The sequence below is a fragment of the Triturus cristatus genome, chromosome 3_2, assembly GCF_964204655.1.
Source record: "Triturus cristatus chromosome 3_2, aTriCri1.1, whole genome shotgun sequence".
Taxonomy (NCBI): Eukaryota; Metazoa; Chordata; class Amphibia; order Caudata; family Salamandridae; genus Triturus; species Triturus cristatus.
In genome coordinates, this window is record NC_140584.1 from 1,014,580,732 (window position 1) to 1,014,603,516 (window position 22,785).

A 22,785-nucleotide genomic window follows, 5' to 3' on the forward strand; every position below is an offset into this window, starting at 1 on the left:
ATCCAGACCTCCATTTTCAAGAAGGGACATGAAGGCTATGAAGTGAACGCTGCCTGGTTTTCCTGCGCTTGTAGAGAGGATTGCCAGGTGGCACCATGTTGGCAGGGCACTATGACTTCAGTTCTGGACTTTTATTTCAGAGATTAAAGCATTTTGGGAATTATCGTCTTGATGTTTATTGAAATATAAAAACGAATGCACCTGATAAGTGTCTTTTGTGAAAGGGAACCCTGTAACTAGAAATATGGCGTCCATGTTCATGGAGTAATCCTGCTGCCTTAAAGCATTTCACTTATTTTAAGAGGACCGACTCGGATTGCGTTGGCACAGTGAGTCTCAAAAGAGGATAGCAGGCTTTTCCTGGGCATGGGTGACTTTTGTTCCAAATCTGTTGTAGAATTTTTCCAACACAGTTGAGGTTGTTGCCTAAAAACAAATCTAAATTTGAACGGACTTATTATTGTCAAGCCTCGTTTGAGATGACCAAGGAAGCCGTTATTAAGGCTCTGAATTTGCAGCGGTTTGAGCTTGGTTTTTGGCACTGCAGATGCTAGTGGTACCCACCTAGGCGTTGTGCTTTTTCAACTCAACGAAGAGGGGAAGTAGTGGCTGCCTTTGCATCCCTCTCTCTCTGTCTCCCACTGAGGCAAACTACTCATTGTTGGAAAGAGAGACGCTAGTGTGTACACGGGCACTGTAATATTTCTGTAAGTATATTTGTGGAAGAAGATTCATGCTCAGGAGTGACCATAAACCTTTAACAAAGTTGCTTACCCCTGAAAGTTTGACTGTATTCCTGCATTGGTTTGTTTTCCATATGACATCAAGGATTTCTTGTATAATGTCCAGTATGTTCCTCAGGCTAAAAACGCTACAGTAAATGTTCTCGTTAGAATGTCAATTCTTCTGGTGATGGTAGATGCGGATGGTTGGAGTAAGCACACTGTTCTGTGTATTTCCGATTTTCTGAGTGGTAAGCAAGCCAGCATGGAATGGAAATGGTGTAAGGCAGAAGAGGCGAATGACACGTTGAAAGCTGTCAAGAGATGTACGGGTGATTGTTGAAACAGGGTACGCAGATCTCAAAATTCTTTCAAACCGGAATTAGAGGACAAGTGAGTGAAGTTGGGTCATTTTTATTGAGGGTAAATAGGGTAATTCCCTCGACGAGAAGCAGAATTATTGGTTTATGTTAAGAAGGCCACTTGGAAATTAAAAAAACAAAAAGAACAATTAAGGCGTTATACTGGTGGGCAAGGATTGATTTGAAGACTGAGAAGTTGTATGGAATGTGAAATTGCACGTAAGTTGCAGGTAACAAAGAGGCCTCCATTGAGTCCTACACAGGACCCAACCATAGCAAGGGAGGAAGTAACTCTCAGTTTTATGGGGTCGATTGTGTGGAAGGACAGTTTGCATAAGTATATTATGGGTTTGGTTGGCGGATTGTCTAAATAGATAGGGAAATAAATCGTTGACAGTGTGAACACTTGGGTGGGATTTTCATATGCAAATTTTTCCCAGCATCCATTTTGACAGATAATTATATGTAGTTCAAATCTAGTGACATGATTGAATTCTTGAGGGTTAGAAATCGCTCACGGATTCACCTCTCTTTATCATCCAAGGGGAAACGGTGCCATGTAGAGAATAAACCATATTGTCAAAAGTGGCACCTAACTAGCTAGGGGAGTGAAGAAGAACTGCATGCCTGAACTAGAAAAAATGTCATGGGCATACACGTCTGAGTCCACGAGTGGGAGCCCTTTAAGAATCATGAGAGGACGGGTTCTATATTCTAAAAACAATCCCAGTTGGATGAAAAGGAGCAGGATTTTACCAGGTCCAAGTTAAAAATCTTCACAGTAGAAATGCAAAATGTATTATAACACATGACATGAGGTCATCAATATGAGTCTCCATTCAACTATGAGTACGGGTGAAGCGTGGGTGGAAGGTACCAAAAGGTGAGAGTAGGTTGAGTGAACCTGAGAAAGTGGGGAAAGTTATGAAAAATGCAGTGAATCTAGACAACAGGAGTTTGACATATGAGTGTCATTGCCAGAAGGTGTGATTGGGAAAATGAGATGGGGGCACCCAATTGTGGGAACCCATTGTGGTGGCTTGTGGAGGATGCTGAAGTTCAGGTGGAAACTGGAGCCTGTGAGACTGGATTAAATTAGGGGAGAGGATGTAGCCATGCGGCTAGAGCGGTTGATGTCGAAGCTGGGGAACCGGGTTCGAGTCTCGGCTACGACGCTCAACATCCTGTGATTCTGGGCAAATCACTTAATCTCCCCGTGCCTAAGAAAAAAATGAATGTGTCCTTGTGTAAAGAAACTAGTGCTATGTAAAGCGCTCTGATACCCGATTTATCGGGTCTAGTTCGCGCTATATAAAAACTTCCCATAATAGACTTGTATCTGATCATTCTTGTGGGTGCCACAGGTACTTCTGAGGCTCTCCAGGTGGCAGAAGGTCCTATTGCTAATCAGCAAGCTGATGTTGACTCAAAGTGACTCCAGATAGTAAAAAGATTGCGAGTCCTGACACAGTCGGCCTAATCTGGCAGGAGAAATAAACTTTCGAAGAACTTGGAAAGTTCTGCTGTACATATGTAACTTTGTGTACTGTTTTTACTCCTAGTTATCTTCTTATTTCTTTGTGGATTCTGCGACTGTTTAATTTATTTTTGTTTATTTTCTTTTTCTCTCTAGGTATGTTTTCTTGTTTTCCTGTTCTCCTTGCACTTGCCCTTCCTCCCTTGGGTAAGTTTGTTCTTCTCATTTAAAAAAAGAGGGGAGGGTATTGTATAGGATACGGTATATATGTATTATGTAAGTATTGTACACTGTGGCATGTTCATGTATATGTTTTATGTAAGCATTGTACAGTATGTGATGTTGCTTCACTGATGTTGGTAACTATGGGATTTCGTCTGATGTCATAGAGAATGTCAGATTGGTTCTTGAAGGCTGAGGGGGTGAGTATTGAAGGGAGATTGGTGGATGCGGAAGGAGACAAACCTTTTCCCTCCGACTCTGCCGGCTATTTGGAGTTATAAAAATTCGACAATATTTATCGATTGGTGTCAGCGTTTTTTAAAGGTATCATTTGAATACACTGCAGTGAGCTTATTACTATGTTATTAACAAGGTATGTTTTATAGATGATGCTAATATACATCCTTGTGGAGACCATGGGGGAGGTTGGGCCGAGTGCACTACTTTTCTCACCATGAAAGCACACACAAAAACCTGCCACGCATGGAATGCCGTGGTCTCGTCCGCGAGTTACCCTTAGAGGTGGTCCTATTGTGAGCAAGATAAGAAAACATTCAGTAGAAATAGTAACCGTGCCTGTGTCCAGCGTCTTGGTGTCCGTAGGAGTGACCATAGTGTTGACGGTGTTATTTTGGGATATAGGCGAATCCAAGTAAAGGCAAAACGGATTCATTGTGTCCCTGACCAGTAGCCTTCTGAGACAGGTACATTATCCAGACAAATTACCTGAATTTCATCCTTATTTCCTTTGAAGGCCTGTTTCACTAAAGCCAGAAAGACCCTCCTTGTACGTATTTTCTGAGATGCTGTCTTCTCAGGGCCTCCCACTTTGATCCAAGGGCAGTGCTTAATTTGTAAAACAATAAGTGCCAGAGCCCAAAGTTTTCTCAGAACACCGCGGTCGGTGCTACGAATATGGGGGGTGCTGAATGAACAGTCTGAACAGTCTTGATTCCATCTCATTCCTCTTCCATCCACCGTTATACACTTCCTGCTACTTGATATCAGTCTGGTAGGTTATTTTTTATTACTGCTTTCTCTTTTTTTTCATTTCTCGTCTTCTTTATTGTGAAAAGCATATGTTGAAGTCAATAGGCATTTACGTGTTAATTGTTATTGCTCTTTATTTAAGCCTAAAGATATGTGTTTTGCTATATGGAATAGATTACCTCTGTAGGCAATGGTTTTGTTGTTAGTTAGCCCGGGTGACAAGCTGTGGATACAGGTTTGCTCTGTGGGGATCCGTGTTGGGGCCTCTTAGGAGAACTAGTACTTTGCATTGCCAGCCGTCATTTTGTATTCCTTTCTAATTGTATGACTGTGTGTCCGATGGTTGACTTGTGGAAATGCTTATGCTCAAAACTGTAGGCCTGAGTTGGTTATGGTTACAAGCTAGAAGCCTGATTGCTGCACTGGAAAATGTTCTGTTTGATGCCACAAATCGTGTTTGCTTATTATGCAACACTATGACAAGTGCAGTTGGTATAGCTTATTAATTGTGAAAAGCATTTGTTAAATCCGTTACCGTAGAAGGCAATGGTTTTGGCGTTGGCCATCCGCTCTGACAAACCCTGAGGCTCCTCACTGTGTTGATTCTTGTTAGGCCTTGGTGAGAGGGATTGTATATTGTTTTGCAAGCTGCATTGTTCTATACATTTATAATTTTAACTGCACATGATGATTACATGTTTAGTACTCTTGAATAGACAAGTGTTGGGTAAGATGTGTAGCTCATAGTAAAGGCTTCATCTGTTCACTGGGAAACGTCACATCAGATTTCATAGGTTTGATCTGTGTATTATGAAACATTATAACAAAGCCCGTAGGCCTTCCTACTTCTTGTGAAGGACATGTTAAAGGCAGTAGGCTTTTAAGGATGGATTGTTATTACACTGAGCTAAAACCTGTAGGGAGGTATTCTGTTACATGGAATTTCACAGATTGCCGTAGTAGACAATGGTTTTGTTGTTGGTGATCCACCCAAACAAACTATTGGGATAGACAATTTGCACTATGGTAACCCTTATTAGGCTCTGTTGATATCCATTTGATATTTTTGACAACCTAATTGTGTACATATTTCTTGTTTTATTATGGGATACCTCATGGATGCCTTGGTGAAGGCTTATGACCAACTCACTAGCTCTGAGTTGATTATGGGAACAAGCCAAAAATAAAAGTTATAGGCATGATTTTTTATGATAAAAAATATGCTAACGGCAGTATGCTGACATATTGATTGTGAAAATCATATTTTAAAGTCAGAAAGAATTTAAGGGTGGTTTGTTATTTATCTGTATTAAAGCCTACAGATAGGTATTTTGTTACTTGAAATGTCACAGATTACCTTTGTTGTTTGCTACCAGCTCCGGCAAACCCTAGAAGGGGAAGATTAGCAAATAAAATCAGTATATACTGCATACATCAATATATATACATATATATCTATTTAAATACACAGAGGATCATTTGGGTCAGCTCTGTTCTGTCAGAGTGTCATTTATACTCACCTTCTGCAGGGGGTAATTGTTCAGTCTACTTCACTCATTGATTCTGTTGCTCTCTCAGGGCTGAGAAGCCGTCCCGTGTCTGTTAGCGGGGAGAGGCCATCCTTCACAAGAAAGCTGGCTATATGGTCCCAAGCAATGGTTTTGTGATTCGTCCCAGTGTAAATGCGAGACTCGTCATTGCAAATGTGCTGTATTGTTATCGACTGATAGTGATTGGACTCCCCACTCTCCAATCATGCTGCATTGTAAGTGACTGCTAATGCCTTACGATGTTGTAAAGTACTCTGATACTCTTGGGTCCTACCAGCGCTATACGAAACTCTTTAAATAACTAAATGCCCTCGAGCACTGGTTGGTAATACTCCTGTATATCTACCACATTTGGTGCATGGGTGCTGAGAAAAAAGCCTTGTGCAAGAGCAGACCTGGGAGGGAACCCTGTGTGACTAACACTTTGAGGCTCCTGCAGTTAAACCCCACCTACACCTTGAATCCACCTAGGTCTGTAGACTTTTAACGTCTCACTGTGAGACACAGAATTGCGTCTCTCTGCCGCATCAGGCTCTTTGTAGTAGTGGATGTCAGTATCATATTAACATTTAGCAGAGACACAGCTGACAAGAGGAGACTTTTTAGATTTCCACATTTAAAAAAAAGTATATTGTGATCAATAAGAATATAAAACGTATTTAATCCGTGCACGTTTTCATTACATTGGAACTTTTTTTCATAATCTTTTTTCTTTTGGATGTTAAAATGTTCTTTTCATAATTCCCTCGCTACTGTTTCTTGTGGCTTCCCTTGAGCTGACTTACAGAAGCGTTCCTGCTTTAAAGTCTGCTCTGAACGAATCCTTCCCTTCCCTCTTCAAGAACTCGCCCAAGTTTTTGAGGACAAAACGTACGATGTCCTTTGAAGGTGATCAGGCAGTACTGCCTGATTGAGGCCTAAACACTTAAAGGACCAATGAGACCACAAGACGGTTGCACAGTTCTGACAGCCAATCAGCAGACAGCAAAAACAAACAGGCGATTTGCAATACGAGCAGTGTGCAACTGTTGCCATGTAGCTAATTGCATGAATCATTTTGTGATAAACCATTCCAGTTTGAATAAAGCAGTTTGAGCGATATTGCTCTCGATTTTGTCTCAGCTCAGTCAGTTTACCCGCAGTTCTACCCTGAGGAATGGAGTGTCAGTCCTTCCTTTTATCCATTGTGTCCCGTCCACATTGGCATTTTGGTGTACACAAACCACTACTCTTGCTGCACTCCTTTGTGTACACTCACATGTTTTTGTGCATTGGCCCCAAAACATCTCAAATGAGAATAAAATAGGAATATTCATGGTATATTCTTGTACTATTAGTACAAACAGAACGTATTATGCCCTCTTTGCACCTTTAGTGATAGGAAGTTGGACGTTTCGGGCCCCGATTCACAAAAACATCTGCGTATTACTTTCTGTACTCAGAAATATTTGTGTGAATCAGTCCCCAAGAGAATCCATAAAGAGTAAAGCAAACAGTATAGGTAACACAGCGCTGTACACATATGCGAGAGAAGGTCAAAGGTAGAAATATGTCTTACCAACAACAAATAAGCAAGGTGGTAAAGGCCTTTGGCATGGAATGCTGCACATATAGTGTGCCACCTTTAGAACATCGGCCACACTGGGATGGGAGAGGATCATCTCAAGCGAGCTTTTGAGAAGATGGCGATTGAAGAGGAATGATGAGACACATTTTAAGCAGGGTGGTTGGTGGGGGCAGAGCGGAGATTTCCCTTCAATGTCTAGGGCACGGTATGAAAAGAGTAGGGAGCGGAGATTGCCCTTCAATGTCTAGGGCACAGTATGAAAAGAGTAGGAGCGGAGATTGTCCTTCAATGTCTAGGGCACAGTATGAAAAGAGTAGGGAGCGGAGATTGCCCTTCAATGTCTAGGGCACAGTATGAAAAGAGTAGGGAGTGGAGATTGCCCTTCAATGTCCAGGGCACAGTATGAAAAGAGTAGGAGCGGAGATTGTCCTTCAATGTCTAGGGCACAGTATGAAAAGAGTAGGAGCGGAGATTGTCCTTCAATGTCTAGGGCACAGTATGAAAAGAGTAGGAGCGGAGATTGTCTTTCAATGTCTAGGGCACGGTATGAAAAGAGTAGGGAGCGGAGATTGCCCTTCAATGTCTAGGGCACAGTATGAAAAGAGTAGGGAGCGGAGATTGCCCTTCAATGTCTAGGGCACAGTATGAAAAGAGTAGGGAGCGGAGATTGTCCTTCAATGTCTAGGGCACAGTATGAAAAGAGTAGGAGCGGAGATTGTCCTTCAATGTCTAGGGCACAGTATGAAAAGAGTAGGAGCGGAGATTGTCCTTCAATGTCTAGGGCACAGTATGAAAAGAGTAGGAGCGGAGATTGTCTTTCAATGTCCAGGGCACGGTATGAAAAGAGTAGGGAGCGGAGATTGCCCTTCAATGTCAAGGGCACAGTATGAAAAGAGTAGGAGCGGAGATTGCCCTTCAATGTCTAGGGCACAGTATGAAAAGAGTAGGAGCGGAGATTGTCCTTCAATGTCTAGGGCACAGTATGAAAAGAGTAGGCTACGGTTGCAGTACCTTGGTGCTTCAGGAGGGTCCATTTAGTACAGAGGTTTGCTTTGGGTGTCCTGGGTGCCACCGATGATGGAGCTTCTTGGTGAGATAACATTTGATGCCAGTGGGCGCACGGCAGGTGATGCAGCAGATCTTAGATAAGAAGCAGTCTATGGTGCTAAGGAAGTTTGCCCCCTGGCTCTGTTGCCACAGAAGCTTCTCTCCTCGCCTCTGGTGCCACAGAAACCTTTCTCATCGCCTCTGGTGCCAGAGGAGTCTGTCTCTTGGCCTCTGGTGACAAAGGAGCCTCTCTCTCCCTGCCTCGATGCGAGAGGATGGATAAATCATGTCCTACCTGTCTTTTTGGCAGGATTGGAACTACCTGAGGGACAGATTTGTGGACGTATTTGTACGCATCGTAGAGAGGCCCAGGGTATTAAATTCTAATGAGATGTCAACAAAGCTAACTTGGTGGATAGGACAGCAATATAAAATATTGCAAATCCGTCAACATTCACTTATAACATATGCACGCCCATTTCTTTGCCTCTAAGGCAATTTATTCAATGTCTTCTCGGGCACTGGTTCTTAGTAAAATTCCTGCTTCTAAGTTATGAATTGAAAACAAATTTGAATCTCCCAGCTGTGCGTTTAATGGCATTCAAGTAACTTATTTCCAGCTCAGAAGCACAGGGATTTCCTATAAGGGTTTGCAAAATGTGTATTTTTTATTGTGCCTACCATTCAGACTTCTTATATAAGGTATTGACAGCTGTCTACATGAGAATCGTGTGGCTGGTACCGCCCTTGTGTACAAAAGGTACCCAAGGCACCAGCTCACTATGCTATCCATACAGATGCTTAAGTAGCACGTAGAACAGTGCTAGTGCAGGGAACGTGGCACACAGTGAGTTTCACAGGCCCCACTAGACATTTTCAGCCAAGTCTCCAACTATCCGACATTAGGCGGTCACCTTAAGTTCAAGCAAAACATAAATTAAGTGTGGATATACAGAGCCCAATAATCAGGATTAATGTAAGATTATACTTGTGTACAGCACCGCTCGAGGGGTTGGTGTTGTTTGCCTCTGAAATGCATAGTGACACTTATGCAGCTGGTACATGTGGGGTATCCTTGCGGGGGCACACAAGGGAGTGTAAATTCAGATGCAATCGCGTGCATGGATGGGCGGTGAGGAACCCTCATCTTCAAGCTGATGGTGGACAAAACCATTAGGTAGGTTGCATACTCCCTAAGATGATGCTGCAGGGCAGTACCGGGTGAGGAACCCTACTCCCAGTATTCAATAACAGGGGAGGTGCTGTGCTCCCGACGTGTACACTGTTTCAGGGTAGGAGCTTCCATACTTCCCAGGACGCTGCAGCACAGTACCCGGTGAGGGGGCTGTATGCTAACCCCATGCGATCATACATGGGGAGGTGCCATCCTTCTAGCGACGGCTCTGCAGAGCAGTGGTAAGGGAGGTGCCCTACTCCAAGTGTAGACACTGCACCTCAGTAACAAGGGAGGGGATGTCCTTTCAGCGTTGACATTGTGGCGCAGTAGTAGCCGTGTTTACACACTTCCAGTCTTGACGTCGTGGCTAAGTTGTAGAGGAGGCGCTGTCCTTCCAGAGTTCCTCCCGTGGCATCACACATGGGACGTGGTGTCCATCTTGTGGACACTGTAGCATAATGCCCTGGGAGGTGCTGCCCTTTCAGGGTTAGTCCAGTCTTAGAGGTGTTAGAGGATGCTTAAAAGGCTGACACTGCAGAGCAGTAGTAGGTTGTTGCCGTACTTCCAGTTCTAACGCTTCTGGCGAGTCATTAGGGATTTGAGATATTTTCATGATGACATGGCAGCGTGGTTTCAGTAGCTACCCATTTAAAATGCAGACACTGTGGATGATGCCTCCGGACAATAGGGTCGCTGCACACACTGTAGGGGCAATGTAGGGTAATGTTGGTGCTGCTACATGCCATAATTCTTTCAGTGCAGATGCTGTTGGTGCGGTATCAGTGGATACCGTCCTGTTAATGCAGGCTCCACCACATAGCACAATTCTTCCGATGCGGACTCTACAGGGTGGAACCTTTCTAGATCTGGCACCGACGGGAAGTAATAATGCAGGTCACCTCCCTATATCACTGCTGCCATTACTGGGCCTCCAATGATGACATTCCCTGACAGCACTGAGGGACGCATCGCGCCGCCGATCCAATCAAGCGGCACATTTCATGAACAAGATCAAGGTTGTGTTGTGGCGGAAGCAAAATAGACTTGTCGACCCCTGAGGTGTCTTCAATGCATATGGGGTCATGTTTGCAAATGATTGCATGCGGGTCTCCTGGCAGACCCAATGTGTTCCCTGAAAATGACTTTGTTCGGCATTGATTGGATAACATCCCGCGTCCTCTTTGTATGCGGACAAGTCATCAACTGGAGAGCATAGTGTTAGAACATTAGCTCCACAGTCGATCTCAGCGGCTTCCAGCAGAGGCTCCGTCATTAATCATTTGCAGGTGGGATAATGGGGGACGACGTTGGCGCCTGAGTTCGCGCGCATTGGCGTGCTCGTAGAGCATACAGTATCCATTTCAGGAAAGGATCCCAATTGGCGGCAGAGCTTTGCCTGTCCTGGACGCCCTCGCCAATCAACTGGAGTGGAACGCGAGGATTGTCGCACAATGTTCTTGCATATATCTAGTCTCGTCACATCACTTTACTCTAGGGAACTCTGGGACAGCCATCTCTTAGAAAAGATCAACAAATATTCACGGATAGCCAGAGAACCTCAAGTTCTTTTTGCCGGGTATTATTAAGGGGTGTGATCTCAGACAAGAAGTGATAGTTACAACTCCTTAGAATGTTGGTGTGAGAAATTGGAATGAAATAGTAAATAGGATTTCAATTCCTGCAGAACCAAGAAAAATGCAAGAGTACTTCTGATATATTTCTGGCACATTCCATTCAGTCATTGTACACGAGCTTTAACCTGATCTCCGGTTTTTCCACTTTGGTAAATAACTATAGATATTTTTGACTTTATTTCTATAAAACTGTCAGTAAAAACTGAAAGGTGTCTTCACAAAACTGTCACGGAAAACGCCACGACAAATACCTACCTAAAAATTAAGCTTTGGCTTCACAAAAACATGTCAATCAGTTCCACCATGGAAAACAGAAACATCAACGTCAGCCTTGTATGAGGGCGTCATTCCAGAAGAAAGACACTTGCATACCACCCTTGCGCTTTGCATACCTCCCATCTGCGTTCCATACCTCCCATGCGCATTCCATACCTCCCATGCGCATTCCATACTTTCCATGTGCATTCCATACCTCTCATGTGCATTCCATACCTCCCATGTGCATTCCATACTTCCCATGTGCATTCCATACTTCCCATGTGCATTCCATACTTCCAATATGCATTCCATACCTCTCATGTGCATTCCATACCTCTCATGTGCATTCAATACCTCCCATGCGCATTCCATACTTCGCATGTGCATTCCATACCTCCCATCCGCATTCCATACCTCCTATGCGCATTCCATACCTCCCATGTGCATTCCATACTTCCCATGTGCATTCCATACCTCTCATGTGCATTCCATACCTCCCATGCGCATTCCATACCTCCCATGCGCATTCCATACTTCCCATGTGCATTCCATACTTTCCATGTGCATTCCATACTTTCCATGTGCATTCCATACCTCTCATGTGCATTCCATACCTCCCATGCGCATTCCATACTTCCCATGTGCATTCCATACCTCCCATGCGCACTCCATACCTCCCATGTGCATTCCATACCTCCCATGTGCATTCCATACTTCCCATGTGCTTTCCATACCTCCCATGTGCATTCCATACCTCCCATGTGCATTCCATACTTCCCATGTGCATTCCATACCTCTCATGTGCATTCCATACCTGCCATGCCATTCCAGACCTCCCAAGTGCAATGCACCCTGAAGTCGAGACTTCCACTTTGCTGCAGCCCAGACTCTTACTCATCTAAGCAAAGAATTCGACATGAAGGAACCCAGAAAAGAACCATTCACAAAGCCAAACATGAGAAGAGGGGTTACCTGCTCAGCTTCAAAAATTTATGAGATAAAACGTAGGTCTATTTTTTTAAGAAGGTGATTGATTTACTTAATTTGTATTATCTGGGTGCTACACATTGCTTTTTTAGATATTGTGACTACTGTCACAGTCTTACTTAATACAGAGAAGGCCTTTCGCTGGTTTCAATTGAGTTCATGTTTACCCTCCCTGTGGGATTCACTGGCGCCTGACCTCCGGTTTGTCTCTTCTCTTATCGTGGCATGTCATCCATTTTCCTTAAAAACTGTGACACTCACTGGTATTTTCCTGAAAACATGGTTGAACTGACATGCTGTATGGAGGCCATACATTTTGTTTGTGTCATTGGCTCCTAGAAAATGAATTGTATTGGCTATCTCTCCTGTCACGTACGTGTGACCTTGCTCAGAAACGCCCACTGGTGTGTCATCATGGGCTTCTCAGGACCACCAAGGTGCGCGTCACACAAATACACATCACAACCCATGAGTCAGACCATACCACCTGCATGAAGCACAGCTTATATGTGATATGCTTTCTGCCTGACTACTGCAACTACTCCACCAATAATCGTCATCAAGATATGTCACACACAAAGCTCTAACACAAGACAGTAGGGAGGGTGTATTAGGCTCATGCAATGCAGATAAAGTATGCACTATTGTTGGCTGCCATAGGGCCCCCAAGAGCTCATGCCACCCAGTCATGCCACACACAAACATCTATCAGGCTGCATCAGGTAGAACACATCATACATTCACCACAGCTCAGAGATGCCTTCACTGGGCATTGAACAGCGCTTGACACCAAGATGCGCCACATACAACACTCAACAGAACACAGTAGACCAGACACATGCATTCACCACAGAACCTGGAAACACCAGGAGTGCTAATTGCTATGGAGATATCGGCATAATTAACCCATGAAGGTATTAGACACTTCACACACGTACAATCAGAACTTTAAGTGGGATGCAGTGGCGTAGCAAGGTCAGGTGGTCCCCGGTGCAAAAAAAATCTTGCCCTCCCCCGGCTTGACAAAATGGTAAAAATAAGTGTTTTGGTCTCATCACTGAGGGGGGTGACAAAATGGCAAAAATATGTGTTTAAAACACATATTTTTGCCATTTTCTCACACCTCTTAGTGATGACACCCTGGGCAGCCCACACTCACCGCACCCCCCTTCCTATACCCCTGGTGGGATGAAAAAACTGGGGGGGGGGGGGGTCTCTCAAAGGGGCGTGGCCAATGTAATTGAGGGCGTGGCTTAAAAACATGTAAACTAAAAATCTGTTCTTAGCATAGTGTGCTGCCCAACTTGTATTTTGCTGTTTCTGTCATTGCATCCAGATATACGATACAACAAGTAACAATACACCTACAACAAGTCAGGACTATTGGCTTTGTCAATGGTTGTTAGTTGCAAAAGATGTATGGCTTGTACATAATATTGAAAAACTTCCACTGTCACTGCAGTTAGGGAAAAAAACGGACCGCCTGTACCAGGACACAAAACAGATCCTCATAGAGACCCGTTTCGAGGTCCCCTTTCAAAAAACTGCACAGCACCGGTGAGACCCGGCCCACTTAAAGCCCTGCATGCAATATACATCCAGTAAGAACACGTCATAGTCCATTGTTGTGATATTGCCTTGTATGACACAGAGTCAACAGCACTATGTTTACACTTTCTAATCACCTGGCAAAGCTTGTGTACCAAGCTAAGATATACATAAATAAATGGTTAAACCGCCGGTCCCTAGGTATTCTGCACCAAAATCACACCCCACAGCCACAACTCATTGCACAAGATTTGCCCCTCAGTGTAAAGACGGGCGGGAACTCGATCACCAAACCACCGTCACCAGGTGACGTGGAGTCCGACATGAGATGGAAAACTCGGGCACGTGGGGCCACTTCCACTATGAGGCCACGCTGGTCAAATAACCCTAACATGGCATCCCTCGGTGCTGGGGGTGGCACGAGTGTGACACGTGCGTGACACGTGCGTCACGTCTTCCAGGCGTCCGCATTCCCACCCACACTCGTGAGGTCGTGTTATTGTAAGTGGGAGCTTTGGCTTGCACACTCTTGGTGCGGGTTCCACATTTCTCATCACCACAAGACTCCGTGTCACCTGCGTGTCACTCGCAGTGTGCGTCTGATGTCATCCATCCATCTCCGAGGCCAGTCTTGTACATACTTCCCTCTCACCCGTAAGTGTATTTCTCACATTCCCTCTTCACACTTCCACATGTAACACTTTCCTTCCCTCCACCCCGGCGTGCATGTTTGTGGACACGCCCACCTCGCTCCCCCAGTAGGTAAGGTCTGAGTTCTCCTCTTACTCTCTTAGGGACTTAGCGTTCCACGCTCCCTGCCTCAGTATCACAAGGGGGCGCTCCTGCTTGGCTCACGTTGAAGGGGGCGCTGTCCCTCGGGCCTATCACCGTCCGGGTGTGTTATACAACCTGTACACGCAGATACAAGGCGCCCAGCGGACCCCCCAACCTCGCTGTCCAATAGTCACCGCATAATTAGCATCATTTTACGGCTCGAGCCCGTGGGTTTGGACGCGTCTTTGTGTGTGACGTTGTGGGTCCGTATTGTCAGTAAACAGAGCCAAGCGAGGAGGGAGGGAGAGAGAGAGACGGAGGCTGCATTAATTGTACACGACCGAAGAATCCCGTAATGAGTGTTTTCCTCTGTCGCCTAATCCTGTGGCGCCTCGCCAGACTCCACGCCGCATGAAGGAGCACGAGGAGCGCGCGCGCAGCTGTGCGGCGTGGGCCACAGTGGTACCGCGAACTCCCCTTTATTTATCTGTTTACCATTTCTGAGGCTTCTCGAGCGCGCTCTGTGAAACGAGTCTCCTCTTGGCGCACAAAAAGCCTCACACCTCCCTCCAGTGGGAGTCTCAAGAAACCTTATGCTTATTTGCCAATCCAAGATGGACACTCTGGCCTTCTCTTGGTCCGGTTGTAAACATGGCTCCTACCTCCAGCTCCCTAGAGACAGTACTCTACTGAACCAGTCAACTTACTTTAAACCCCATTTGACCTCTGTCGCACGATGTCAGCATTTCGAGTGCAATTTAGCAGACATATGGTGTGCCCCTGGAAACGTGGGTGTCGTGTGTGCCCCTAAGGAAAGAAACCATCAGCTTCCACTTCCTCTTGGAGAGCCAAGAACTATGGCTGCTGGTTTGGGGAGGGCGCCATCTTGAAGGAAGGTCAGTGAAGGATGACATGAATTGCATGACGGCCTACACCACCTTGCAGGGCTTTGCTGTGTGTTTTTTTTCAGACGGATTACTTACATTTGGCTGCTAGCCCTGTGAGGGTGAACATTTCTCCCAGGATGACAATGGGGCAACCAGAAGTTTAGCACGGACAGAAGTCCAGAAGTGCAGCATGGATAGGAGGCCAGTAGTGCAGCACGGACAGGAGGCCAGAAGTGCAGCATGGACAGAAGGCCAGCAGTGCAGCATGGACAGGAGGCCAGAAAGTGCAGAATAGACAGGAGGCCAGAAGTGCAGCATGGACAGGAGGCCAGAAGTGCAGCATGGACAGGAGGCCAGAAGTGCAGCATGGACAGGAGGCCAGAAGTGCAGCATGGTCAGGAGGCCAGAAGTGCAGCATGGTCAGGAGGCTAGAAGTGCAGCATGGATAGGAGGCCAGAAAGTGCGGAATGGACAGGAGGCCAGAAGTGCAGCATGGACAGGAGGCCAGAAGTGCAGCATGGTCAGGAGGCCAGAAGTGCAGCATGGATAGTATGCCAGAAAGTGCAGCATGGACAGGAGGCCAGAAGTGCAGCATGGACAGGAGGCCAGAAGTGCAGCATGGTCAGGAGGCCAGAAGTGCAGCATGGATAGGAGGCCAGAAAGTGCAGAATGGACAGGAGGCCAGAAGTGCAGCATGGACAGTGAGCCAGAAGTGCAGCATGGATAGGAGACCAGAAGTGCAGCATGGTCACAAAGCCAGAAGTACAGCATGGCCGGGAGACCAGAAGTGCAGCATGGCCAAAAGGCCAGAAGTGCAGCATGGACAGGAAGCCAGAAGTGCAGCATGGACAGGAAGGCCAGAAGGGCAGCATGTACAGGAAGCCAGAAGTGCAGCATGGACAGGAGGCCAGAAGTGCAGCATGGACAGGAAGCCAGAAGTTCAGCATGGACGGAAGGCCAGAAGGGCAGCATGGACAGGAAGCCAGAAGTGCAGCATGGTCAGGAGGCCAGAAGTGCAGCATGGATAGTATGCCAGAAAGTGCAGCATGGACAGGAGGCCAGAAGTGCAGCATGGACAGGAGGCCAGAAGTGCAGCATGGTCAGGAGGCCAGAAGTGCAGCATGGATAGGAGGCCAGAAAGTGCAGAATGGACAGGAGGCCAGAAGTGCAGCATGGACAGTGAGCCAGAAGTGCAGCATGGATAGGAGACCAGAAGTGCAGCATGGTCACAAAGCCAGAAGTGCAGCATGGCCGGGAGACCAGAAGTGCAGCATGGCCAAAAAGCCAGAAGTGCAGCATGGACAGGAAGCCAGAAGTGCAGCATGGACAGGAAGGCCAGAAGGGCAGCATGGACAGGAGGCCAGAAGTGCAGCATGGACAGGAGGCCAGAAGTGCAGCATGGACAGGAAGCCAGAAGTTCAGCATGGACGGAAGGCCAGAAGGGCAGCATGGACAGGAAGCCAGAAGTGCAGCATGGACAGGAGGCCAGAAGTGCAGCTTGGACACAAGGCCAGACATGAGGCTCCTTTTTGCTGTTCTCTGAGTTATTAGCTTTAAAAACACGAATTGGTAAACCCAAAAGGACTAACCATCTTTTGCCAACCCTTGTAAACAGATGTGCAGCACAGCGAGTAGGTCTGATCTCAATGCTCCAATCCTTGTAAACGTGAGCTGTTCATCACACAAAAGCAGGCTTCTCCAAGGAGTAGCTCGTGTGTTACCAGTCGATCTCCAGCTACCTAGACGTAGCTCTTCTGCCTCCACTCGAGGCTATCAAACGGGAAGCTTTGTACTTGACTGAATTAATGTATGTATACCAAAACTGAAAAATGTGCATTCGAAACAAAAATGTGTGCCTTTTCAGAACAGATAAGCTGATTGTTGAATTTCCATTTTTTTTTTACAGTTGATAATTGATGATTTATCACCTGGTTTGGGGAGGTTTATTACCGCTATTAGTACCTTGGTGCCATGGGCATTGAAAGCCCTTCTGTATTACCCACATAAGGGCATTGCAGATTGCTAAAGCCTTTTTTTTTTTATTACTGCTTCCTACCGTGCCTGAGCACTGGGAATCATTTTGCGTGGGGCGGCCCCTAACTAACATGATCTTGTCTGATATGATCACTATGACAACACTAACGATATTAGTAGCCGGGGATCATTATTTTATTTCATAAGTAGCTCTTGTAACGGAAAAGGATGGAGACACCTGCAAAGTCTGCCTCGCTGACTCTCCCAAAAATTGAAAAAAAGTAGCAAAAAGGATTACATTCTGCCTTGAATGCATGTAGACGATAAAGTTGTGTATGTGAAGAGAAAGTGTGCCCCCAGCGACTTGAGACCCTCACGGGTGAGTAGCGCGCTTTACAAGCCCCTGATTGATTGGTATGCTATGTTAAGATAGCTTGTAAAGCGCACAGCTGCCCCAGCAACGGGGCGTCCCGGCGCTAAGCAAAATAGGACCTAAACAGCGAGTATCCCTCCTGAATAGAGAAAGGAAGGGCCAGAGAAGACAGATGGATCAAAGGCGGGAAACTTAGTGCGGAAACAAATGGGTCTTTAACACTTTTCAGAAAGTCAAATAGTTGTCCATGCTCCAGATATGAAACGTTAGATCGTTCCAGAGCTTGGCTTCAATCAGGGCCGTTGCTACCATTAGGCAAGGCTAGGCGGCCGCCTAGGGCGGCAAAAGGGGGAGGGCGGCAAAAAACATGAGTTTGGGAATATCTAATGCATTAATTCTTCTAGCCTGGATGACAGGGGGAGAGAGTGATGGTAGTAAAAGGGAGGGAGTGGCATTTTTCCATTCTCGCCTAGGGCGTCAAAGCACCTAGAAATGGCCCTGGCTTCAATGGACTGTTATGATGTACAATTTTTCCTCAGGGGCTCCAGTGTAAGCACTTACTAAATAGCTGAGTGATATTCTAAATAGCCAATAGCATGAGGTGCGACGGTCCCTCTGCGCACGACGTGGCCCCATTGAGGAGCTGCTCGAGGCAGCATCGGGCCTCTGCATAGGTGCTGCCAACGCACGCGCATTTATAATGCACAGGCACATCTCTGGCGATGCTTCAAGTATAAACAGCTCCTCGCCAGAGGGGAAACCAGAATACTTTCATCACGTATGATTGCAAATGAGCGGTGTGCGTGAAGGCCCCCGGCCTCGACGTGCCTCCGTCTTATTAAAGAGCTAATTAGCAGCCAAGGGTTGACGCAGTTGGCAGGTACGGCGTGGAGGGGTCAGGGGCGAGCGCGGCCGAGGACGAACGTTTTCTGAAGATTTTTATGTTAACAAGGATCGCTAATTATGCACTGCTATTTGTGCTGTGCCTGGGTCGGGGACCCCTCCGGGCTGGTGAAACATGTTCCCAGAATCCAGGGGAGCAATGTTAAAAAAACAACACAGAAACGCCTTTGTAATAGGCGACAAACAGACTGTGTAAGGATAACTAGGGCTCAACCAGAAAGGATTACCAAAATCTTTTCACAGTGCTCCCCGGTTAGTTTTATGTTAGATTAATACGATAACATCCGTAAAATCATTCTGCACAGCATATTACCAGCGTGGATTTTGTAAAACGCGCATTCACCCTGAAGGGTTTCTTAGCGACGATTAACATATTATTTTTGTTACCCAACTCATTGGTATCATTTTATCGACCTTGAAAGGATCCGATAAAAAAAATACATATATATATCTATATACATATTACCTACTGGCGGTCGCCAGTAGGTAGTTATAGTTAAATAGATATATATATTACCTACTGGCGGTCGCCAGTAGGTAGTTATAGTTAGGACCCCTTTTCCATAGGAAATCCGCAACATTCTATTTTGAATAACTTTGGCGCCGGTCGATGAATCCTCGCGAATTTCTCAAAATAGGTGGGGCGCTACGCTCCGCTCCTACCCTGAAAGTCTCGGGGGGATTCGTCAAGCGGGGGCTGAGATAAAAGGGGGGTCCCAAAACGCGTTTTTCCCATGCATTTTTCCATAGGACCTTTAGAACGAGCTACAGCCCGAACGGCTGAACAGAATTACTAGAAATTTGGCAGAGAGGTAGTCCCTATGTCAAGGAAGTGCCTTTTGTAGGTTTGGTGTAAATCTGTTCAGTAGATTCTGAGAAAATAGCCTTTAAATCAATATATATATCTGAGCCCGCTTACGGTACGCTTACCGTACGCTTACCGTACGCGTACGGTGGCGTGCGCGAGCGCGATTCTGATTGGCTCTTAGATCTTAGTAAACATTCGAATCGGCCGAAACCAGGAAGCGGCGTCCGCCATTTTGTCTCTCGCACTGAGTGTTATTTATCAAACATGATGCCCAAAAACATGTTACGGGGCTGTTTTGACAACTCCCTCCCACATAGTCATGTTGAGGGAGTCCCCAAACATCCCCCAAGAGCAAAAACGGTTTTATTTTTTTTTCGGCAATTTCGCCGAGTACGCGTACGGTAAAAAATAGAAATAAAAAACACTATCCACACTTACCCCACCCCCTGTGCTTTTGGTGGCCATAGGCCACCAAATGTACAGGGCTTCTTACATCGGTAAAAAAACTATATTTTGGCAACATGAAATTATAAAATCAAAATAAAAAAAACACTATCCACATTGACCCCACCCCCTGTGCTTTTGGTGGCCGAAGGCCACCAAATGTACAGGGCTTATTAAAGTTGATAAAAACCGTGCACGGAACGCACTGCGTTAAGTGGGCGCGCACGCCTCGAATGGCGTAAAGTAACTTAGCATTTAAAAAACCGTACAAATTCACTGAAAAAACCATAGGTTTCACACACGTTATAGTTAGGAATTAGCATTTAAAAAACCTTGCAAATTCACTGAAAAAACCATAGGTTTCACACATGTTATAGTTAGCGGAAATTTTACTGATAAAAAACCAATGAAATTGCCCCGTTATAGTTAGTGCTGGCAACTATAACTCACGCGACCGCAATCTTCTGCTGATGACATATGTGTCTTTATAAAAAAAAATATTTGTAATATATGTATAGCTAAAAATGTATGGAAGAAGACATGGGCAAATAAGTGTCTAAATACAGTATTAGCATCAGCAGAGGATTGCGGTCGCGTGAGTTATAGTTGCCAGCACTAACTATAACGGGGCAATTTCATTGGTTTTTTATCAGTAAAATTTCCGCTAACTATAACATGTGTGAAACCTATGGTTTTTTCAGTGAATAGATATATAGATATATATCTCAGAATGGAGATTTTCCTGGAGACACTTGGCCACGTCCATCTGGTGGGTACGGTGCAAGTTCACAGGTGCAGGACCAGTTGCAATGTAGACAAAATCGCAATCAAGCCAAGCAGGTAGTATCGCAGATTACAGAAAAAAATTGCACTCCACAATTTTTTGCGGATTGCACACATATATATTTGTATATATCTATCTAACTATATCTATCTATATATATATATATATATATATATATATATAGAGAGAGAGAGAAGTTGCTTTAACCACGTTATTGGATTTAGAGAGACTTTTCAAGTAAATGGGCACATTTGGGTTTGTTACCATAGTATATAGCATACTACTCTGTGTGTGTGTGAGTATCTATCTATCTATCTATCTATCTATCTATCTATCTATCTATCTATCTATCTATCTATCTATCTATCTATCTATCTATCTATCTATCTATCTGTCTGTCTGTCTGTCTGTCTGTCAGTCAATAATTATATGTATGTATACCTATATTTGTGTCGATAGACAGACAGACAGACAGACAGACAGACAGACAGACAGACAGACAGACAGACAGACAGACAGACAGACAGACAGACAGACAGACAGACAGACAGACAGATAGATAGATAGATAGATAGATAGATAGATAGATAGATAGATAGATAGATAGATAGATAGATAGATAGATAGACTGTCCATTGGCTTGGCGGTAAGGTTTGCTCAAAGTGTGCAGAGTTGATGTTCCCAGGGATTGATGCTAAGATGCGGGCCATCCCTCTACCAGTAGAGCTGGACTGGGGCTAATCTTTGAGGCAGGATATGTTAGGATTGCCCACACTGCTACACACAGCTGCCTTCCTCAAAGACTGGTTGCAAGGGGCGAGAGGCTGAAAAGGAAGATTAAGAGGGCTGCATTCGCTGGGAACACAAAAGGATCCATTGCAGTTCTGCTTCTTCCTCCTTCCACTTTCCGGGGTAAACAGCGATTACAACGCTGTAGGGGGTGCACTGGTATTGGATTTAAAATCCACCACCTTCCCTGCTGTTGCGCAAACTGGAGTAGGAATAGTAAATAATACTATTCCTAAGTCCAGTGCGCCCCCTACAGCAAGTCGTTGTAATGACTTGCGATGTAATGGTATGCGTACTAACAACGCGGCCGTTGAAACGACCGCGTTGTAATGGCATACGATCTAATTGCATGTGTTGTAAACAGCCATATTCCTTTCCAGTGTCCTATAGGCACCTACCAGAAGAACAGACAGTGCCTCCTTTATTCCCTATTGATCTGAGTTGCTGTCATTCGGTGACTTTGGATTGGGGATATGAGAACGGATTTGTCCCGATATCAGTTGTGGTCCCGTAATCAGTGCGCAATGCCCTGGTGCATGGTGGGTGACCAGCTTCTCTGCTCTCCCCCTTTCTTACTGGAGCCTGGAGATATTATGGAGGCTTTAGCGTTATTCTGTTCCGCGGGTGTAAGAGGGTCTGCGGCAGGCCTGCGGTAGTGCTCAGCTCAGATGTTCTTCTGGTGGTCACAGCATGCTCACTGGCAGTGATTGCAGGCGGGCTGACCTACTGTGGCCATCAAAGATAACCGGCTGGACTTCACTGGCCGGCTTGCTATCCAGAAGCTTTCAGAACATGATTCCGAATAATGTACCGGAAACCTACAGTCAAGTCTGTGCTCATCAGCACTGATTCAGGATAATGCATAAGATTCCTACACATCTAGTTTGTGATTATCTGTAGTAATTTGGAATAATGCATAGGAACCCTAAACTTCGAGTCTTTATTATAGCTACAGATTCAGAATAATGTATAAGTAAACAAACACACCCAGTCAGTGGTTGAGACTTGTGATTCCTATAGAATCACACTGAAGGCCTTGACACATTGAGTTATTTAAGAACATCTGACTCATTTTAGGAGTGAAAGGCTGATCTGAGTACAGAAATGGCAGCAGGTTTTTAACCATGTGGGTGTCAATATCTGCGCAGTAATTGACAGCTAAAACCGGAAACTGAACCGTAGGCACCTACCTCATTGAGAAATGTAAAGCACGTACCATAGGAGGAGGTAACTATATACCTATGAGGCTGAAGAAGACACAAGTGTAACCCATAGCAACGTACTATCGGGAAATGAGTCAGTCTGACAATAAAGTGGTGCAAAAATATTGTTACACCATTTACAGAATCATTCGTCAAATAATGTACAGGACGCACCAGTTAAAATCAATGTCAACATCTGGTGAAAAAAAACGGGATGTTTATGGCCGTTGCACAAGTAATTGTGAATAGGGTGTTTCATAGAGGGTTGTACATTCCAACAAGTTGGCCTAGTGGTTAGGGCGGTCG

General features: G+C 45.3%; 1 protein-coding gene across 3 annotated transcripts in view; it reads left to right on the top strand.

The window, feature by feature from the left end:
* Positions 1-22,785, top strand: part of TMEM132E (transmembrane protein 132E) — a 1,031,163-nt gene that overhangs the window by 417,444 nt on the left and 590,934 nt on the right. The window contains exon 2 of one of the 3 annotated variants that reach the window (XM_085649650.1): positions 2,718-2,768. The exons of the other annotated variants lie outside the window; for them this stretch is intronic. Coding sequence (XP_085505776.1) covers positions 2,720-2,768 — 49 coding nt within the window. The 5' untranslated portion in view covers positions 2,718-2,719. The remainder of the gene's footprint in view (positions 1-2,717; positions 2,769-22,785) is intronic. 3 annotated transcript variants of the gene reach the window in all.